Source organism: Dermacentor andersoni, chromosome 1, assembly GCF_023375885.2.
Source record: "Dermacentor andersoni chromosome 1, qqDerAnde1_hic_scaffold, whole genome shotgun sequence".
Classification (NCBI taxonomy): domain Eukaryota; kingdom Metazoa; phylum Arthropoda; class Arachnida; order Ixodida; family Ixodidae; genus Dermacentor; species Dermacentor andersoni.
Window position 1 is genome coordinate 191297312 of NC_092814.1, and position 15570 is coordinate 191312881.

The 15570-nt window shown below is 45.6% G+C and overlaps 1 protein-coding gene across 1 annotated transcript in view; it reads right to left on the reverse strand.

The window, feature by feature from the left end:
- Positions 1-3569: 3569 nt before the first annotated feature.
- The window catches only part of LOC126547102 (neuropeptide SIFamide receptor-like), a 258316-nt gene continuing 246315 nt past the window's right edge, over positions 3570-15570 (reverse strand). Inside the window, exons 4-5 of the mRNA XM_050194963.3 lie at positions 10948-11363; positions 3570-5325 (exon numbers count right to left, since the gene is read on the reverse strand). Of these exons, the coding sequence (XP_050050920.1) occupies positions 5208-5325; positions 10948-11363 (534 nt within the window). The 3' untranslated portion in view covers positions 3570-5207. The remainder of the gene's footprint in view (positions 5326-10947; positions 11364-15570) is intronic.

Consider the following 15570-nt stretch of genomic DNA (forward strand, 5'->3'; position numbering starts at 1 on the left):
AACAGACACTGGATTTATCACACGACACTTATCAAAAGAAGACGCACAAGCAGAAAACAAATGTGTGATTTCGCTCTGTGTACAGCGCGGCGCTTGTCTCATCTGCGAATTTCCCACCGATAAGCAATTTCGCGAACTGATCTCAGTGTTCGGTGTTTTCGATGCTGTTGTGGACAGTGAATGACGCAAAAACACTGTGTACTAAGCTTGCGGGATGACGACGACACGCTCGCCAACGAGTAAACACAATCAACGGTCGCACGCGCCCAACGCAAACGGGCGCTTGCTTGCTCCGACGAGAAAGGAGGCAACCGTCGGCGTTCGAATCTGCTCGCTAGGGAACGTGGCGGGACGTGAACTTTGCATGACTTATTCTTTATTTTTCATGCACTTTTTCTCACTTCTGCCAGTATTCAAACGGGGGCGAGGGACCCTTCACGCCGGCAAAAAAAACGGCTTTTCCTCTCGCTTCATTCGACATTATACTGGGATAAACAAAGTAGGCGATTATACGGCACAAAAGAATGAGCTGGTCAATCGTGTTTCCAGCTTGAATTGGCGTGGTCCTGAGAAGCGTAATTGTTGGTCCAGTTTATTCGCATGCTCAACATTTGGATCAACCCACATTTGTTATGGAGTTTTACGTGCCAAAACCACCTTCTGATTATGAGGCCCGCCGTAGAGGAGAACTCCGGAAATTTAGACCACCTGGGAATCTTTAACGTGCACCTAAATCTAAGTACACGGGTGTTTTCACCTCCATCGAAATGTGGCCGCCATGGCCGGGATTTGATCGCGCGACCTCGTGCTCAGCAGCCCAACACCATAGCCATTGAGAAACCACGGCGGGTACACATTTTGCCCTCTTCCCGGTAATGGCGTTTTCACACACTCGCACTTCGAGCATGCACGACGTGCTCTCCCTCCCGGCTGGACTGACAGCAATAAATATAAAGGGCGGCTAGGGGCCCTATCGTGATCTGAAACTCAAACGTGACGGCTTCTGGAATCACCGTCTCGTGATCAATGAACGGCATATTTGGTTTCACACTGATTAAAAAAATAATAGTAAACGAGCAATAATACTAAAAAATGTTTCACAGTGGCCAACTGCATTACGACGCTCAAGACAACTAGCCCCACTCTGTTCACCTGGAATATGATGAGGCTGAACTGCATTCAGATTCCGCAAAGCCCTCTTGCATGGGTTGCCATAAAATCATACTCATGGAAGCTACTAGATACGGACGTTAAGCTATTTTCGTATTTATAAATTCTGCTGTTCTTCTGTAGAGCTTCGTCATCTTCGTCGTCTTAGTACCGGTGGCCATGGGCACACTTCATGTACTGCACTGAAGATCACTGCACTATGCGGCGCCGGTGCTATCAGTATGCCATGCGCATGCGCAATACGTTAAGCGCAGTAACTGAAAGACGTGCTGGAAGCAGAATGTTTTGGACTGTTTCAGTTCTCCTCCTTGAATGAAAAATGATGCAAAACAGCCCCAGTTGCCTTATGTATTGTGTAATATGCGCGTCTAATCCGAGCGTGACAGATTCTGCATTCATCAACGATTATATAGCACACTTAATTATGGCATTAACAAAGCTGCAATGGTTTCTCTTGGGTGCTCGTTTGCTTTTCTGTGCTTTTATTCGAATCCGTACTCGGCCAGTCATGATGAAACAGTTAAGACTGTTGTGAACGATGATAAACTGCTAAACTTTGGCTCGACCAGACACACGATTAGGGTGACTTAATCCGGCGTTTAACTGTAGGTCAGAAAATTACTTGATCGACTTAATTGGAGTGAATTGAAAACGCGAGCAAATTAAAGGTGGCGTCAGGAAACAATTAATTGTTTCAACATTGGCAATTATATTTTTTTCTACACGTAATGAACTAGCAGTAGCTGCAACTTACATGCAGAAGCCCCTGGTTAAAATTTGACATTTAAGCCATTCTGGTTCCATGTTTCCTGTAGGAATCATGTTATACAGGAAATATCTCACATGGAGAAAATCAAATAACAAAATTACTTTCTGAAATGTGAGTGTCAGCAATGCTAATTAAATAATTTGTTGACTTTTTCCACAGATAACTATGGCTTTCCGTGAAATTCCGGAAATGTCCATGCGTTCTATGACGCTGCGGTTAGGCCGCCACGCTCTAATTTTGGAGCCTGCTTCTAATGCATATAAGCTTCCCTCGGTGTCACAAAGTTAGTTTTCAAATAACCGGTGGCCATATGTCACATCATTATGATTATGAATTAAGAAATCTGAAGAACCATTTGCTGCTTATAGCACAGTCATTTTTTTGCAGTTAGTGAGAAGAACCTTCAATTTATTGTTAAAAGATGTGGGATAATTTTATATTTTCACCTAATCTTTTATTAATATGCAGGTAATATGAAACTTTCAATTTTTTTTTTCAAGTTCTTAAAGCAGCTCGGAAAGGAAAGGGTTATACTCTCTCTCTCTCTCTCTCTTTCTCTCTTGTTTTCATTTATCTTCTTCTTCTTTTCTTCTTTTTTTGATGCCGTAATGGACAGCCCAACTGTTTCGAACGACTTGTGAAGGTTCTTATAGAATTATCAGAAAAAGGTGAGATTAATTTGTGGTATTTTTTTTATTTCTCTTCAAATCTGCGCCGTCCAGAGAGCCTGCCCGTCCCCACGTGGGATCAGCCCGCTGCGCAATAATCGCGTGTCTCAAGACTGTCAATAAAGTTTTTCCATCTATCCATCAATTCAACAAGCTACTCGTATCGAACGTTAACGCAAAAAGAAATGCTATCCGCTGTGGCCGAGCAGTAAACGGGTGATGATGTTTGTGACGTTGGCAGACTAGGCCATCCGAACGCGTCTCCTTCGATGGCGCAAATATATGTCACCATCAGTAGAGCAATTCAGCCCCTCGCAAAGTGCAACTAAAATGTGCGACACTTCCTTGCACACTAGCCACGGTGCACCTGGGAAAACTAACTTTGCTGCACACTAGAGACGAAACGTTCTCTAATCCAACCAACAAGCGTCCTTTGAGAACAGAAGCTCCTGCAGGACCATATGAAGTGCTCTGTATCGCCCACTTCGTTGCATCGGTAAAGGCTTTCGCAGCTTCAATTACGTAACAGAAAAATTATCGCCTGATACTTTTCTTTAAAGTGAAAGAGCTTTTTTTACCTTTGGATGTCACCGAAGAAGTCTAATTGCATCTCACAATGCCATCGGAGCTCGCGTTTCTCACCCTGTGGAGCTTATTCTCTAAATTTATTTAGTTTGACCATTTAAGAGTTACATTTGTGGATTTGGCGAATAGCTTGAGAGAAATTTGTATTGCGTTTCTTTTATAGATAAAGCGATGTTTTCATGTGATTTCCACGTAAGGTGAGCGCCAATTCATTAAGCACTTCCGCACTGCACTTGGGACTTACGGACTTACGGTGGCTTGGTGTCGTCCTTGATGGTTTGGTGTCGTTCTCGGACTTCTGATCGCTGAATGCGGTTGGAGGCGAACCCACACGGAAAGTAGTTCTGGCCTTGCTTACGAAGAATGAAAACATCCAGTGTTGAGCAAAGTCTTTATTTACTTATACTTCACGCACGCAGACATACACATACTTACGCACAATACGTACAGGCCATAACCAAGTACAAAACAATAAATCATGTTGTGTTTGCTTTGTGTGTTTATTGTTTCTGTCTTGGTGTCTAGGGCGCCCTATATATAAATGTTGAGGGCGCCTTCATTCTCTCAGATTATAAGCTATACAGGCTTCGAAACATACGCCGACCGGTGCAGTCGAGCAACTGCTGACAGCAACGAGCTATATTACAGAAAGTTTATTGAAACTTCATTTCTGGTTGGAAACTCTCAAGTAAAAACAAACGTGGACACGATGAACAACCATCTTCATGAGCTCAATGACACATCTAGAAGGTTCTGCGTTTCACCCGAGAGAGATTTACAGCGTCATATAGTACATGGGAGATTGGGAGACAAATTGAGTCAAAAATAAAGAGAAAGGAATAAAAGCAATGGCTGACATCACATATTACAGATGAGCAGAGGACTAACAACATGAAAAACTACGAGCACAGAGACGACTGCTGCAGCGCTGAATGCATTTTATTTAGAATTAACTGGGACATTGTTAACCATTTCCTCAGCAGGAGGCAATGTGATGAATAGATGATCAACTATTTTCCTTTCTTTCTTCGTTTCTTTCTTTTTAAGCGCTACGGCTGACGTTAACGCTATCGGCAGCCGAACATTATTCTCACCAAGATTCTTTCTTTATTTTCAAACCCCTTCTATAATTTTCTCTCTCTTTTCTTTATTTTGCTTGGCACGAAATAGTTGGAGTAAATGGGGAGTGAAACTGCGGAACAAAACCTCTGTTTCTGTTTTTTTTTACTTGCGTTACAATTGTTGTCAATAGTCTCGTGCCATTACTGATGCAATCTAGAATTGGTCGTCGACGAAGATGCAGCATTACCGTCGTTAAAAGGGCCATACCTACCGTTCTAAAAACGGCGAGTAAAGCTCGTTACAGAGGCGTATTTTACTATGCTTCACGCTTTAAGCCTCGTGATTTTTTTTAGTTTCTTTTTGGTGAGCATTCATGAAAGAGCGCTGAGTTATAGACATACGGAACTGAATTCACCAATATTTTTGCTCGTAAGACATGTTTGCGCGCATCTCCGTTATCACCTCGTCCGCCGTCGCCTCCATTCGATGCTGCTCTTTCTTACAAATGCTTTTTGTTCCCCAACGACTGCGTGGATTAGAGCCCGGAGGATAGCTAAAGCAATTTATTTCGATCGTATACAAATGACAAAGCACCGCGAGGGTGACTTTGCTTCTATAGCTAGAGCTTGTTTCAAACGTTGATAGTAGGAGGGCAAGAAAAGGAAGTAATTGCATAAATTAAGGGTTTACAAAGCTTACGCTTAGCCCTGAGGCTAGCTCAGGAGTTCGCCAGAGATGCTCGCTGCTGTCAGCGGCGCGCAGACCGCCCCCAAAATCGGCTTCGGAAGCATCGGCCACCGCACTCCGGCGAGACATGGTTCCACCGATGCACGCACTTTTGTACACTGGCAGGCGCGACAGGCCGTGCAGCGGAAGCACAGCGGCAGCAGAGCGGTGCTGTTGGTGGCTGCGGGAGTGTGCGGGTGGGAGCGGGCTCTAGGGCACGGAATGGGTTAGGCTACCAGGGACACCTTCGCGTGCTTTTCTTCGGCGTCCGTCCGGCCATTGGTTAGCAACGTATCTTTTTTCGCGCTGGCTCGAGGGTGCACTACGCACTCCGGAATCTCAGACCTGGGATCACAAACAACGCAGGATGTGTTAGGGCACAAGCAGCAGTGCAGTGGTGCGCATGCGCGCGCTGCAAGACACTCTCGTGGCGCTCACGTGCGCTGATTGTTCTCGTGTTTCGCGGGCACGGGAACAAAAAAAAAATTAATTCCATACATAAAATCTGGTGTCTCGGAAGTCTATGAATTAGGTTTTCAAGTTGAGCTAATCTTCCGCTTATATTGATGGGCACGCTATGCTTCCATCTTGGTGAATGGGTGGTGTAAAAAAAAAAAGTACGTAATGAATGAAATAAATCATGCAGGGCCTGTTGCAAGTGCGACCTGCTAACATATCTTGCAAGGAGTATTTTCTTCAGAGTCCATTCATTTCTTATGATCCGTCCCATCGAATGGCTACAATAGCAGGGCAGCCATTCGTTTGAGCCACAGACAAAGAGGAAAAAGAATGAAAAATAAAAATAATTCTTACAGAATACGCACCGTGGTGTTCCTTGTACTATCGTGGACAAATCAAACACGAGCAAGAAAAAATGCACCGGTGTATATTACGGCAACGTCAAAAGGATTAGCTGTCACCACTGTAGGGTGGCTAAATCTGCTTCATTTTAAATAATTTCATGAAATAAGGTGACGTTGATAGACGTACAGTTTGCTTACTTTTAAAAAGAACGCTGTATGGTACGTCACAATTTTGATTAAGTGTAATAATGTGCCATCCAGCTCAGCCGCATCTACAGTTTTTCTTTTTCTCATTTACAATTTTTTTCGTTCGGGTTTCAGTTAACCACGATGGTACACCCGTCACCGGTCAGTCTTGTTGAAGAAGCATGTTCCGCAATGCTTTGGTAACAAAAAAAAAGTTATCTCTATTACACAATAAAACATTTTACCATAGCCCAATATCTCGATATACTTTCTCTATTGATACTGAGTCATGTAGATGTACGCCTATTTTAAACATGAAAGCCAATTGTTTTTTTAACTAGGAAAGTGTCTGCCAGGTAAAGCCGTTAAAAGTAAGGAAAGTGCTGTTCTTTATTTGCTTAGATCAAGACCACGCTGGCGCCCTTTTCAGACATACGTAAAAATTGACTAGTGGGAATATTTACAATCACTGTTAAAGCAACATATTGTGCCGGTATTTAAAATTCTTGTCTTTATACAGCCTGTAGATGGGCCAGTAGGTCGATATCTGAGTGTTTCGTTAATTTATTAATCTTTCTCCCCCTTACTGTTTATTTCCAAAAGCGAAATTTAAAAGGAGTATCGCATATGAAGTAGTGCGTACACATAGAAGGCAACCATCATGAAAAGGTCTGTGCTTGGCGTTTTAAACAATAAGCCGTGAAAAAACACACGCTTCAGAAAAAACAACTTTTATTCACTTTTTAAAGCGTTTCTAGCTTTGATATTTGCCTAAATATTACAGCGACCCGTCATCCTGACACATGTGTCAAGAAAGAAATTCGCGACATCAACCCACTTCTTTATCGCAATCGAGAAGGAAACTTTAACTCATAAAAAAGGCAGGCAAATTGCAGGCCTGTATTTCTGGTACACACTGGCCCGCTCGAGTGAGCAATAAAGTCCCAGCTTTACATCACACCTGCACATTTATATCTTACGCGGACACGTCGATACTGGCTTTTATTCTTACCCTCATAACTTGGTATAGCATCTGCTGAGTCTTCGAGAAATCAACACACCTGAGGCCATATTCACAAAGCTTTGGCCGGCGGCCTTCGCTAATACGTTGAGCATCAGGATCGGCTGTAATTTGCTCTTATGAATAATCCTGGTGCCCAGTAGCATTTTGCGAATACGAGGCTCCCGTTCTAGAGCAACGTGTTCCTCACCTCACCGCAAGATAGCAGCGAAGTAATCTCTTCCCGTTAACAACAGGTCCGCGACGACGAGGTGTCAACTCTTCGGGTTAGACGTACTATACGGAGACAGCCGGCTGGGCCGTAAAATGGAACAGCATGGTTTTTGCAGGATAGTTTCGAGCTTGAGTGTAGTGACCGGTGATTGAAAGCCTTGGTGGCTAGAGGCCACGCAATTGCTGCTGCTGAACAAGCTCGAGTGCTCTAATTGTTCCAGCGTGTTGCATGTTGTAGATGCCGCCTGAAAACGAGCTACACGAGCAGTCAGGCAGGCAGCTGACTATTGCGCATGCTTTGTCATTTCTCTCTTGCGTCAAAGCCTTAGTCGCTTGCCCCAAGACAGTCCAATAATAATTCACTTGTCCTACAAGTTTTTCCTACACTCTTTGTAGTCGTCAAAAGTTTTGAAGAAACTGCGTGTATGAGAGAACCTGCCGATGAACAGCGTCACTTCTGTAGAACGTTCGTTTCTCCGGATCCACAGAAACTCGGAGCGAGTGATCTTCACTGCAGTGAGCTTGGGGGCATCAGTGGTGCTATAAGACCACTGCAACATTGTTTCGCAACAGATCTTGCCGCTGCTGCCGTGACGTCAAAACTTTTTGCATTTTGCAATGGAAGTTGCGTTTGACAAATCCACTAAGCATATATGAAAGTTTGAGATCCAGTTAAGCATATACACGGTGCCCCAACTATCGTGCACCAATATTTAAAGATATGCGAATGCCGCGTAGCTGGACAGAACCAAGGTAATGCTGTTTGCCGTCCTTGGAAATACTGATTATTTTTGGTATTCCACCTAGTTACCCAATCAGTCCTAATTAATTAATCAACTTCTCAAATGTTATAATTAGATCAAAAGTGTCAATGAGAATATTGTAGACCAACATGAAAAACTCCCTATGCAGCTTCCTGTTGCTCAATACATGCTACATAAAAGTGTTTGTCCCAGCGTGAAAGCAGCCCTCAAATACACGATAACTTGACGCGAGAGGCACTTTGCGTGTATTCGTCGGCTTCCTTCACGCTCCGAAAAACACTTTTATGTAGCACGTAGTGAGGGACAGGAAGCTGCATCGGGAGTTTTTCATGTTGGTCTACAATATTCTAATTGACACTTTTGGTCTAATTATAATATTTGAGAAGTTGATTAATTAATTAGGACTGATTGGATAACTAGGCGGAATGTCAAAAATAATCAGAGTATTTCCAAGGACGGCAAACAGCATTACCTTGGTTCTGTCCAGCTACGCGGCATTCGCATATTTTTAACATTGATGCATGATAGCTGGGGCACCCTGCATAAGAGAGGAACGCCTTTTGTCATTTCAAAACAATAAGCACTAATTATTACCAAATTGAACCTTCTGAATAGGTCTCAATACATCTGCGTCTGTGTTAACAATTTCGGAGAAGGTTGGTAAGCAAATGTCCACATTTGTTAGCGGCATCGCATTTGCAATACATCGCGTTTGTGTGCATCACATGTGTCTGATGCAGATGCAAGCTTTCGGAATATTGGGCAAGAGTTTATTTATGCATCGACGGCTTTTAACGTGAGAAGCGCAAAGCGGGAGAAATGACAATTTAGCTTGTATATGTGGGCACATTTGCGCTAGAAGACGAAAGCGGAAAGACATGCAAAGGAGAACGGAATGGTTGAAAACTGAACTGGAGTGTGTTATGTGCAGCGTAAACACTTAAGCATGCATGCTAATATTAGCGCAACGGACAGAAGCAGCCGCAGTAGCGAAAGCAGCGCTAGCATTTAGCAAGTGACGAAGCAAGCATAAAGAATACTTTATTGAAATGCAAATGTTTGACCACATCTCAACACGTATCACGAATACACATCTCGACACATCACACAAGCAACAAGAGGATGCCAAGAAAGTAAGACAAAATAAAGCATGTCAACAGAAAGCACAAACATATACCAGAAAAAGCGCAACGAAAGAAAAACTGAAGTCTCATTCTTTCAAATGATTTTCTATACATTCCATTCGCTCGTGACGTCATATAAATGCTGTACAGGTCCTTTGTTCGTTCCGTTCGTCCTTTATTCATGACAGGCCCAGGAATTAGGGACAATTGGGTGCAGCTCGACCGCCGCAAGGCTCGGCACCATCAACTCTAATATTCGAAAATTATTCTATGACGCGAGCAGTTACGTATGTCAGCATGTGCAGCAAATCACCATGCTGAGTAGAGCTGGGGAGAAAGAACGTTCACCAACGAACCCACATTCATCTGATCGGTGAGTTTGACCTCCGTTCGTCGAAAGCGCTGGGCTGCGGCTGAACTGGCTTACCGCGCTTACGCGCTGGCTTACCGTGGGCTTCATTTCGCGCTTAATTTTGTGACTGTGCTATGAAGACCTAAATTTTGAAAGCCCTCTTGCTCATTTCGAGACGCGAAGTTACGGGGAGCTGAAAAGGGGAGTTTATGAAAATTTTAAAACCTCCGGAATATTCCGATCTGCGCCGTGGTTTCCTCGAAGATAGCTTTTGGTTGCGGAAAATCGCCTCCGAATTTAGACGGCTTCAGTAGGCCCACGTCCAATCCTTTAAGCTCGGCACGCAATTCGGAACGAGTTTTCAGCCACATAAATCAGTACCGCTCATTTATCATCTGTGGCGAGGCGGGTAGAATCTATCACCTCCGGATATTTTGAATGATGTCCGTTGCGATAACTTTCGAAAAACTGCGCTCACCCATAAAAACCGGACGTTCTCCCACTTGCGGGCCCAAGGGCGCGCTAGTAGTTTTTGTCCCTAATTCCTGGCTTGTTCTGTTTTGACTGCTTTTGCTAATCCAGATGAAAAGTTACATGCTTTGCTCATAGAAATGTTAGCTCAACCAAAGAAGTAATTTAAGCCTTGTCACAACGAAGCATGATTCTTTATCTACCCTGCCGCTACTCCTCCTATGCAATTATAACGACACCCTCCAGTACGCCATCTAAGCTGGCTCTCTGAAATGCTCTTTATTTACGGAATCTAAGCATCTGTAAACTAGCGTAAGAGCCTGATGCCTTGCGGTAAATTACATCAAAGTCTATATTGCTTCCAGTAAGGCATCAAATGATCCCAAGTGAGGACACTGGAAGCGGCTCGTTTTCTGTTCCCACTCCACTTTCCTGACCACGTATGTAATGTTATAAAGAAGTATGTTAAAGTTAAGCAGTAGTATGACAGTGGCAGCTGAAATAACGAATAACAGCAACGAGTCTGAGGAGATTTGTGCCTTCAATGAAGTTCTACGTTTTTTACCAGCAGTATCCATCTTCCGTCGCGCACTCGTGTCACCATGGCCATCTGGTTGAGGAAACGCAAAAGGAAGGTAGGGCCACGGGCTCATATTGAGTGAAGGCCTAATCTGCAAGCCATATAGCGAAACAAACTGCCGCAAGATATTTCAATCGTTCGAGCATTCTGGAATCTCCCCAGTGCTGCAACGGGCTTTTAGGTGTTGACAGATTCACGAAAAGCGCCATCGTATTGAAACTAATACACAGGGGGAAAGGTAAAGCAGCGTGGCATATTAAGACTCCATCAATGCCGACGTTCGCTTCTTCACTGCTTACAGATTTGCGATCTCACTGCACCATGCTCCGAGGGACGTTAAACGCGTCCGGCCCAGCCATACGTAGTATACCCGCGGCGCCGAACGTTAGCGATGCAAGTCCTTGACGGCCTCAGACGGCCGAAGTGGAGAGGTACTCGCACTGCGTATCGTACCTGGAGAGGCCCCTGTGGGTGGCGGCTCCAGCCCCTCCGGCGGCCGAGCGGATGGTGGTTCCCCGGAGCGAACTTGGCTCACGCAGGGTGCCGCAGCAGCTGCGGCTCTTGATGATAGCCACGAACCCGCGACGGAACTTGCGGTTGAAGTACGCGTATAGCACCGGGTTGATGCAGCTATTGGAGGCGCCCAGCCACTGCGCCACGGGCGTCAGGATGAGCATGAGGTTCCAGTCAACGCTGCCTTCTTCGGGGGCGCTTCCCAGCTTGAGCCTCGTGAAGATGATGTACAGTGGCAGCCAAGAGAGGACGAAGATCACCACCACCACTAGCATCATCTTGACCACCTTGAGCTTGGACTTCTGCACCATCAGGTCTGTCTGCTTGCTCTCGCCCGGGATGTTACGCCGCCACACCTGCGAGCAAGCATAAGCAACGGCTCTACAATGCCTACCGAACGCTGGTGGTTCGTGGTGGCAGAGTGTAGGTCATGTATTGTGTTGGGGAATCTTTGTGGAGCCACAGAGAGTGTCTTACTTTGCCCTGTTAGGCGTCGCGGCATTTGCCGCTAAAACACATCTCTGCGGGTTTAGCGCATTGAGCACGGCTTCCTTGCGTGCAAAACTAAAGTTTCACTGAAGTGCACTGAAAGCACAACATAGCAGTTATAACACAACAGCCCTCACGTTGAACAAACAGATCAAGCTCACATAAATTATTCAGTTGTGTACATTGTCCACAGAGTGAGCACCCCTATCGCAGAGCGCCTATTCATTTTGTCGAGCACTTTTAGATTATCGGAGAAGACAAATGTATTATAATGTGTTAAAGAACAGTAGAGGCACACGCGAGGTCATTAGTCACCACCCCATTTTAGCCAACACACCCAACGCCACTGTGAGTGATTCAAAAATCTTTCTTACATTTTAATCTTTTTTGTGGTGACTAAAATGTCCTAATTGTAATTTCTCGCGTTTTCTGCTCACCGATACCACTCGGAAGTTACGTTACAAGCAGTGGCGTAGCGAGAAATAGCTTTCGGAACTGAGGCGGGGGGGGGGGGGGGCAGCTTAGCAGGCTTCATACTAACACAAAAATTTGGCGGGCACGTGCCTGGGTATGCCTCTCCCCACTGCTTCTTGCTACGCCACTGCACAGGTGCAAGCCGTTGGTAGTAAGCTGAAGAAGCGTGCATCTAAAAAATATAAAGTTGTTTCATAAGGCATGAGTCACATAAAGAATGCCACAGAACACTGCAATAAAGTAAGTGGAATAGTGGCCTAATAGCGGACCTCACGAACCACGTCTCCAAATTATTCCGCTAACTTTGACTTCTACCACTCACGCTGCAACAAAAATACCAGGAGTTTAGGTAAGCCGGTCTCATCCCGACATGGTTGTCAACTTGTTCCTAGCCTATATATATATAGGCTGCATTCCTGCAGCTTAAACATACCTTGGCTCTGCTGTTGCTGCATAACGCGAATGTTGGTTAGCGGATACTTCAAATCTCAGGTCATTTTTTTTTACAGCAGACACCGTGATCACTGGTTATGGCGTTCCGCTGCTGATCACAAGGTTGCAGGTTAGATTCCTGGTCCCAACGGCCGCATATAAATGGCGACAGAAAGCAAAAAAAAAAAAAAAAAAACGGTTGTGTACCCTTTTTGAGTGTACGTCAAATAATTCTAGAGGATCATTATTAATCGGGAAATTCACACTACGGTGTCTTTCATAGGCCACTGTGACGTTAAACTCAATTCAATTTACTTTTCATTGTTCAATGTAACTACCAAGAACTCACTTGAGCAATAAATTATGAGGCTTTGCGACCCACTATAGTGCACTTTGGACTCCGCCAGACGCCACAGAAATGGCCTCTAGATCAAGTTTGACAAAATCCTATTGTTCTTGGGTCTAAGAAATAAGTAGGCGGGGAATTAGGATTTGCGTCCTAATCACAACGCATCTGGCTCAGCCGCGAATGCGACCTGCTACTTCGTGCTTAGTAGCAGAACACGACATTCGTTGATGCCGACTTCAGTAAAGAAGGGAATAAGGCGTCATTCGACAGAATTCAGGACCACTGCCGAGGCAAACAACCGTGCACTTAGATTTAGACGCAAGTTAAAAAACCTCAGGAGGTCAAAATTTCCGGAGCCCTCATCTACGGCGTGCCTCATAATCAGATCGTGGCTCTGGCACGTAAAACCACATGCTTTAATTTTTTTGGACAGCTCTCTTTCATTCCTGAAGATTTTCAGTCATTAGGCGCCTGCGATACCCCAACCTTGAAAGATAAATAGGTTTGGGGCGACGTTGTCTCCTTTAACGAGGGCCGCAGTTAGGAGGCACCAGCTGTTAAGGAGCGCAACGACGCACGCACCCGTAAAAAATTACACGCAGAGTCTTCTGTGGGAGTTATCTAAATGATGCGTAAGCATTTGCCACTAATCACCTGCTGTTTCGTCGTTGCGTGTGGCTGTGTTTGTTATAATTGCGAAAAATACCGCGAAAGAAGAATTGTGAGACAGAGAAGCGCGGTTACAACACCGAAATGTTAACTGAGACCAGCATGAGACAACGAAGAGGCGAGTACTAGCAATGTTCACTCATGTTATAGATAACTCCCAGAGGATGTGGATGCGGGACGACATGATGAGAGAGATATTGTAAATGAAGCAAATACAATGAAAGCTTATTATGTACACTGTCTCTTGTTTGGTTCTTCTTGTTGCATTTTTTCTTTATGCTCAAATTGGATGATAGTGCGTTTGCATGATGCCGCTGCTTCGTGGAAGATGAGCACTGGCCGATGTGCGGTCTAGTACGTGACGTAATTGAACAGTGTCACGTTTGGTAGACCACGTACGTAGACGTGGTCGATGGCGCCGCCTCCTCCCAATGCCAATCATTATCAATCGCGATCAAGTGCATACGCCGGCGGTGGCTGCGTATATGACGCGGCCGCGAGGGCCCTATCTTGAAAGGGACCTGGGATGGGGACAGAGTGCGCCGAGGGCTGATAGCTCCGCGTGCGCTTTGTCGTCGCCGCTTAGTTCGCGTTACCCGCCGTGGTTGCTCAGTGGCTATGGTGTTAGGCTGCTGAGCACGAGGTCGCGGGATCGAATCCCGGCCACGGCGGCCGCATTTCGATGGGGGCAAAATGCGAAAACACCCGTGTACTTAGATTTAGGTGCACGTTAAAGAACCCCAGGTAGTCGAAATTTCCGGAGTCCCCCACTGCGGCGTGCCTCATAATCAGAAAGTGGTTTTGGCACGTAAAACCCCATAATTTAATTTTTTTTTTTTTTGTTCGCGTTGAAGTAAGAGGCAGCACGAAGGTCAACTCGCTCGGTGCTGCAGCGATGATCTTGAAAGCGATGATCTTACGTGACGGACAGAGGGACGGACGGACGGCCCTCTAAATGCTTACTCATTTAAAACACGCACACCAAGACGCAAACTTAGTGCCCGGGGAAGCGCCCTGAAAAACGCGGAAAACGTTACCGTGCCCCGCGTACACAATTGGTGAAGCGGCACCGCGACAACGCAACGAGCTGAGTGATCGCCGAGCACCCATCAGCCGCGGGGTCAGCCGTATCGCGAGCTAAGCGGAGCAGTTACGCTCCGTCAGTTCCATGACAGGTGCGCGACAGCAGTCTGTGGCAGCGCGCTGCTCGATCGTCGGCACGATTAGCCCACTGATGCTTGCTTATGCTACACGAAACCAATAACATTCTGCAACGGACTGCGCCGCCGAGCCGCGGCTCATATAACCGCGGGGTCCCGTCGTACTGTAAGAAATATTGTGTGTTTCGCCCCGTTCGAGCGGCTAGGCGAAAGCAACGTCAAACTTAGCTACTTCACGAACTCGGAATTTCGGATACAGAGGACCGCCGACTGCAGTATCTCGCAAAGTCTGGCGCCCTTGCCTCTGTTGCAAAATGCGCTGCTAAGACTATACGTAATGCGACCACAGTGCTGTTCTTGAGCTTTGTTAATTGCTTGGCTCGCTTACTCTATGCTTGGCACAGTTACGCATGCTCTCTGTCAATTTACTCTTCGTCATGGCTCTCATGGGATAACTTCTCGGAGTCTCTATAAAAGCAGGAAACAAAAACATCACGCGTTGTGAAGTTAGCGCCAAGCGAACCACACAGCCTTGCAGGACAAGGTTACGTCACGAAAGTAGTGCACGTTGTCCAAGAGATATGATGTGTTCGCCGTGGCACCCGCCGAGTACACAGAGGTTCTGAATGCAGATATTTACTTTCGTAAGAAGACTTAGTCCTTCGCTGGGCCACCTGCACTAATAATATGTTCGCTAAAACGATTGGCCAGCGCCTTTTCATACGAATCGCACGAAGTCATTTCTAGAGCTTGCTGCTGCGGGCTCTACAAAGAACATCAGATGGTACTCACGCTAGTCGTAAAGGTTAATTGCTGGCTTACTCTACTTTTGTAGCGCTGCTAGAGCGCCTTGAAACGACGTGTCGAACGTGTCATTATTTGCATCTTTCGATCGAATTCCTGCCGCCTTTGACTGTAGATTGTTTGGCCTGGCACACATTGTGCAACGTGAGAAGTTATCATTTATATGTTCTACGCATTACTTAGCCT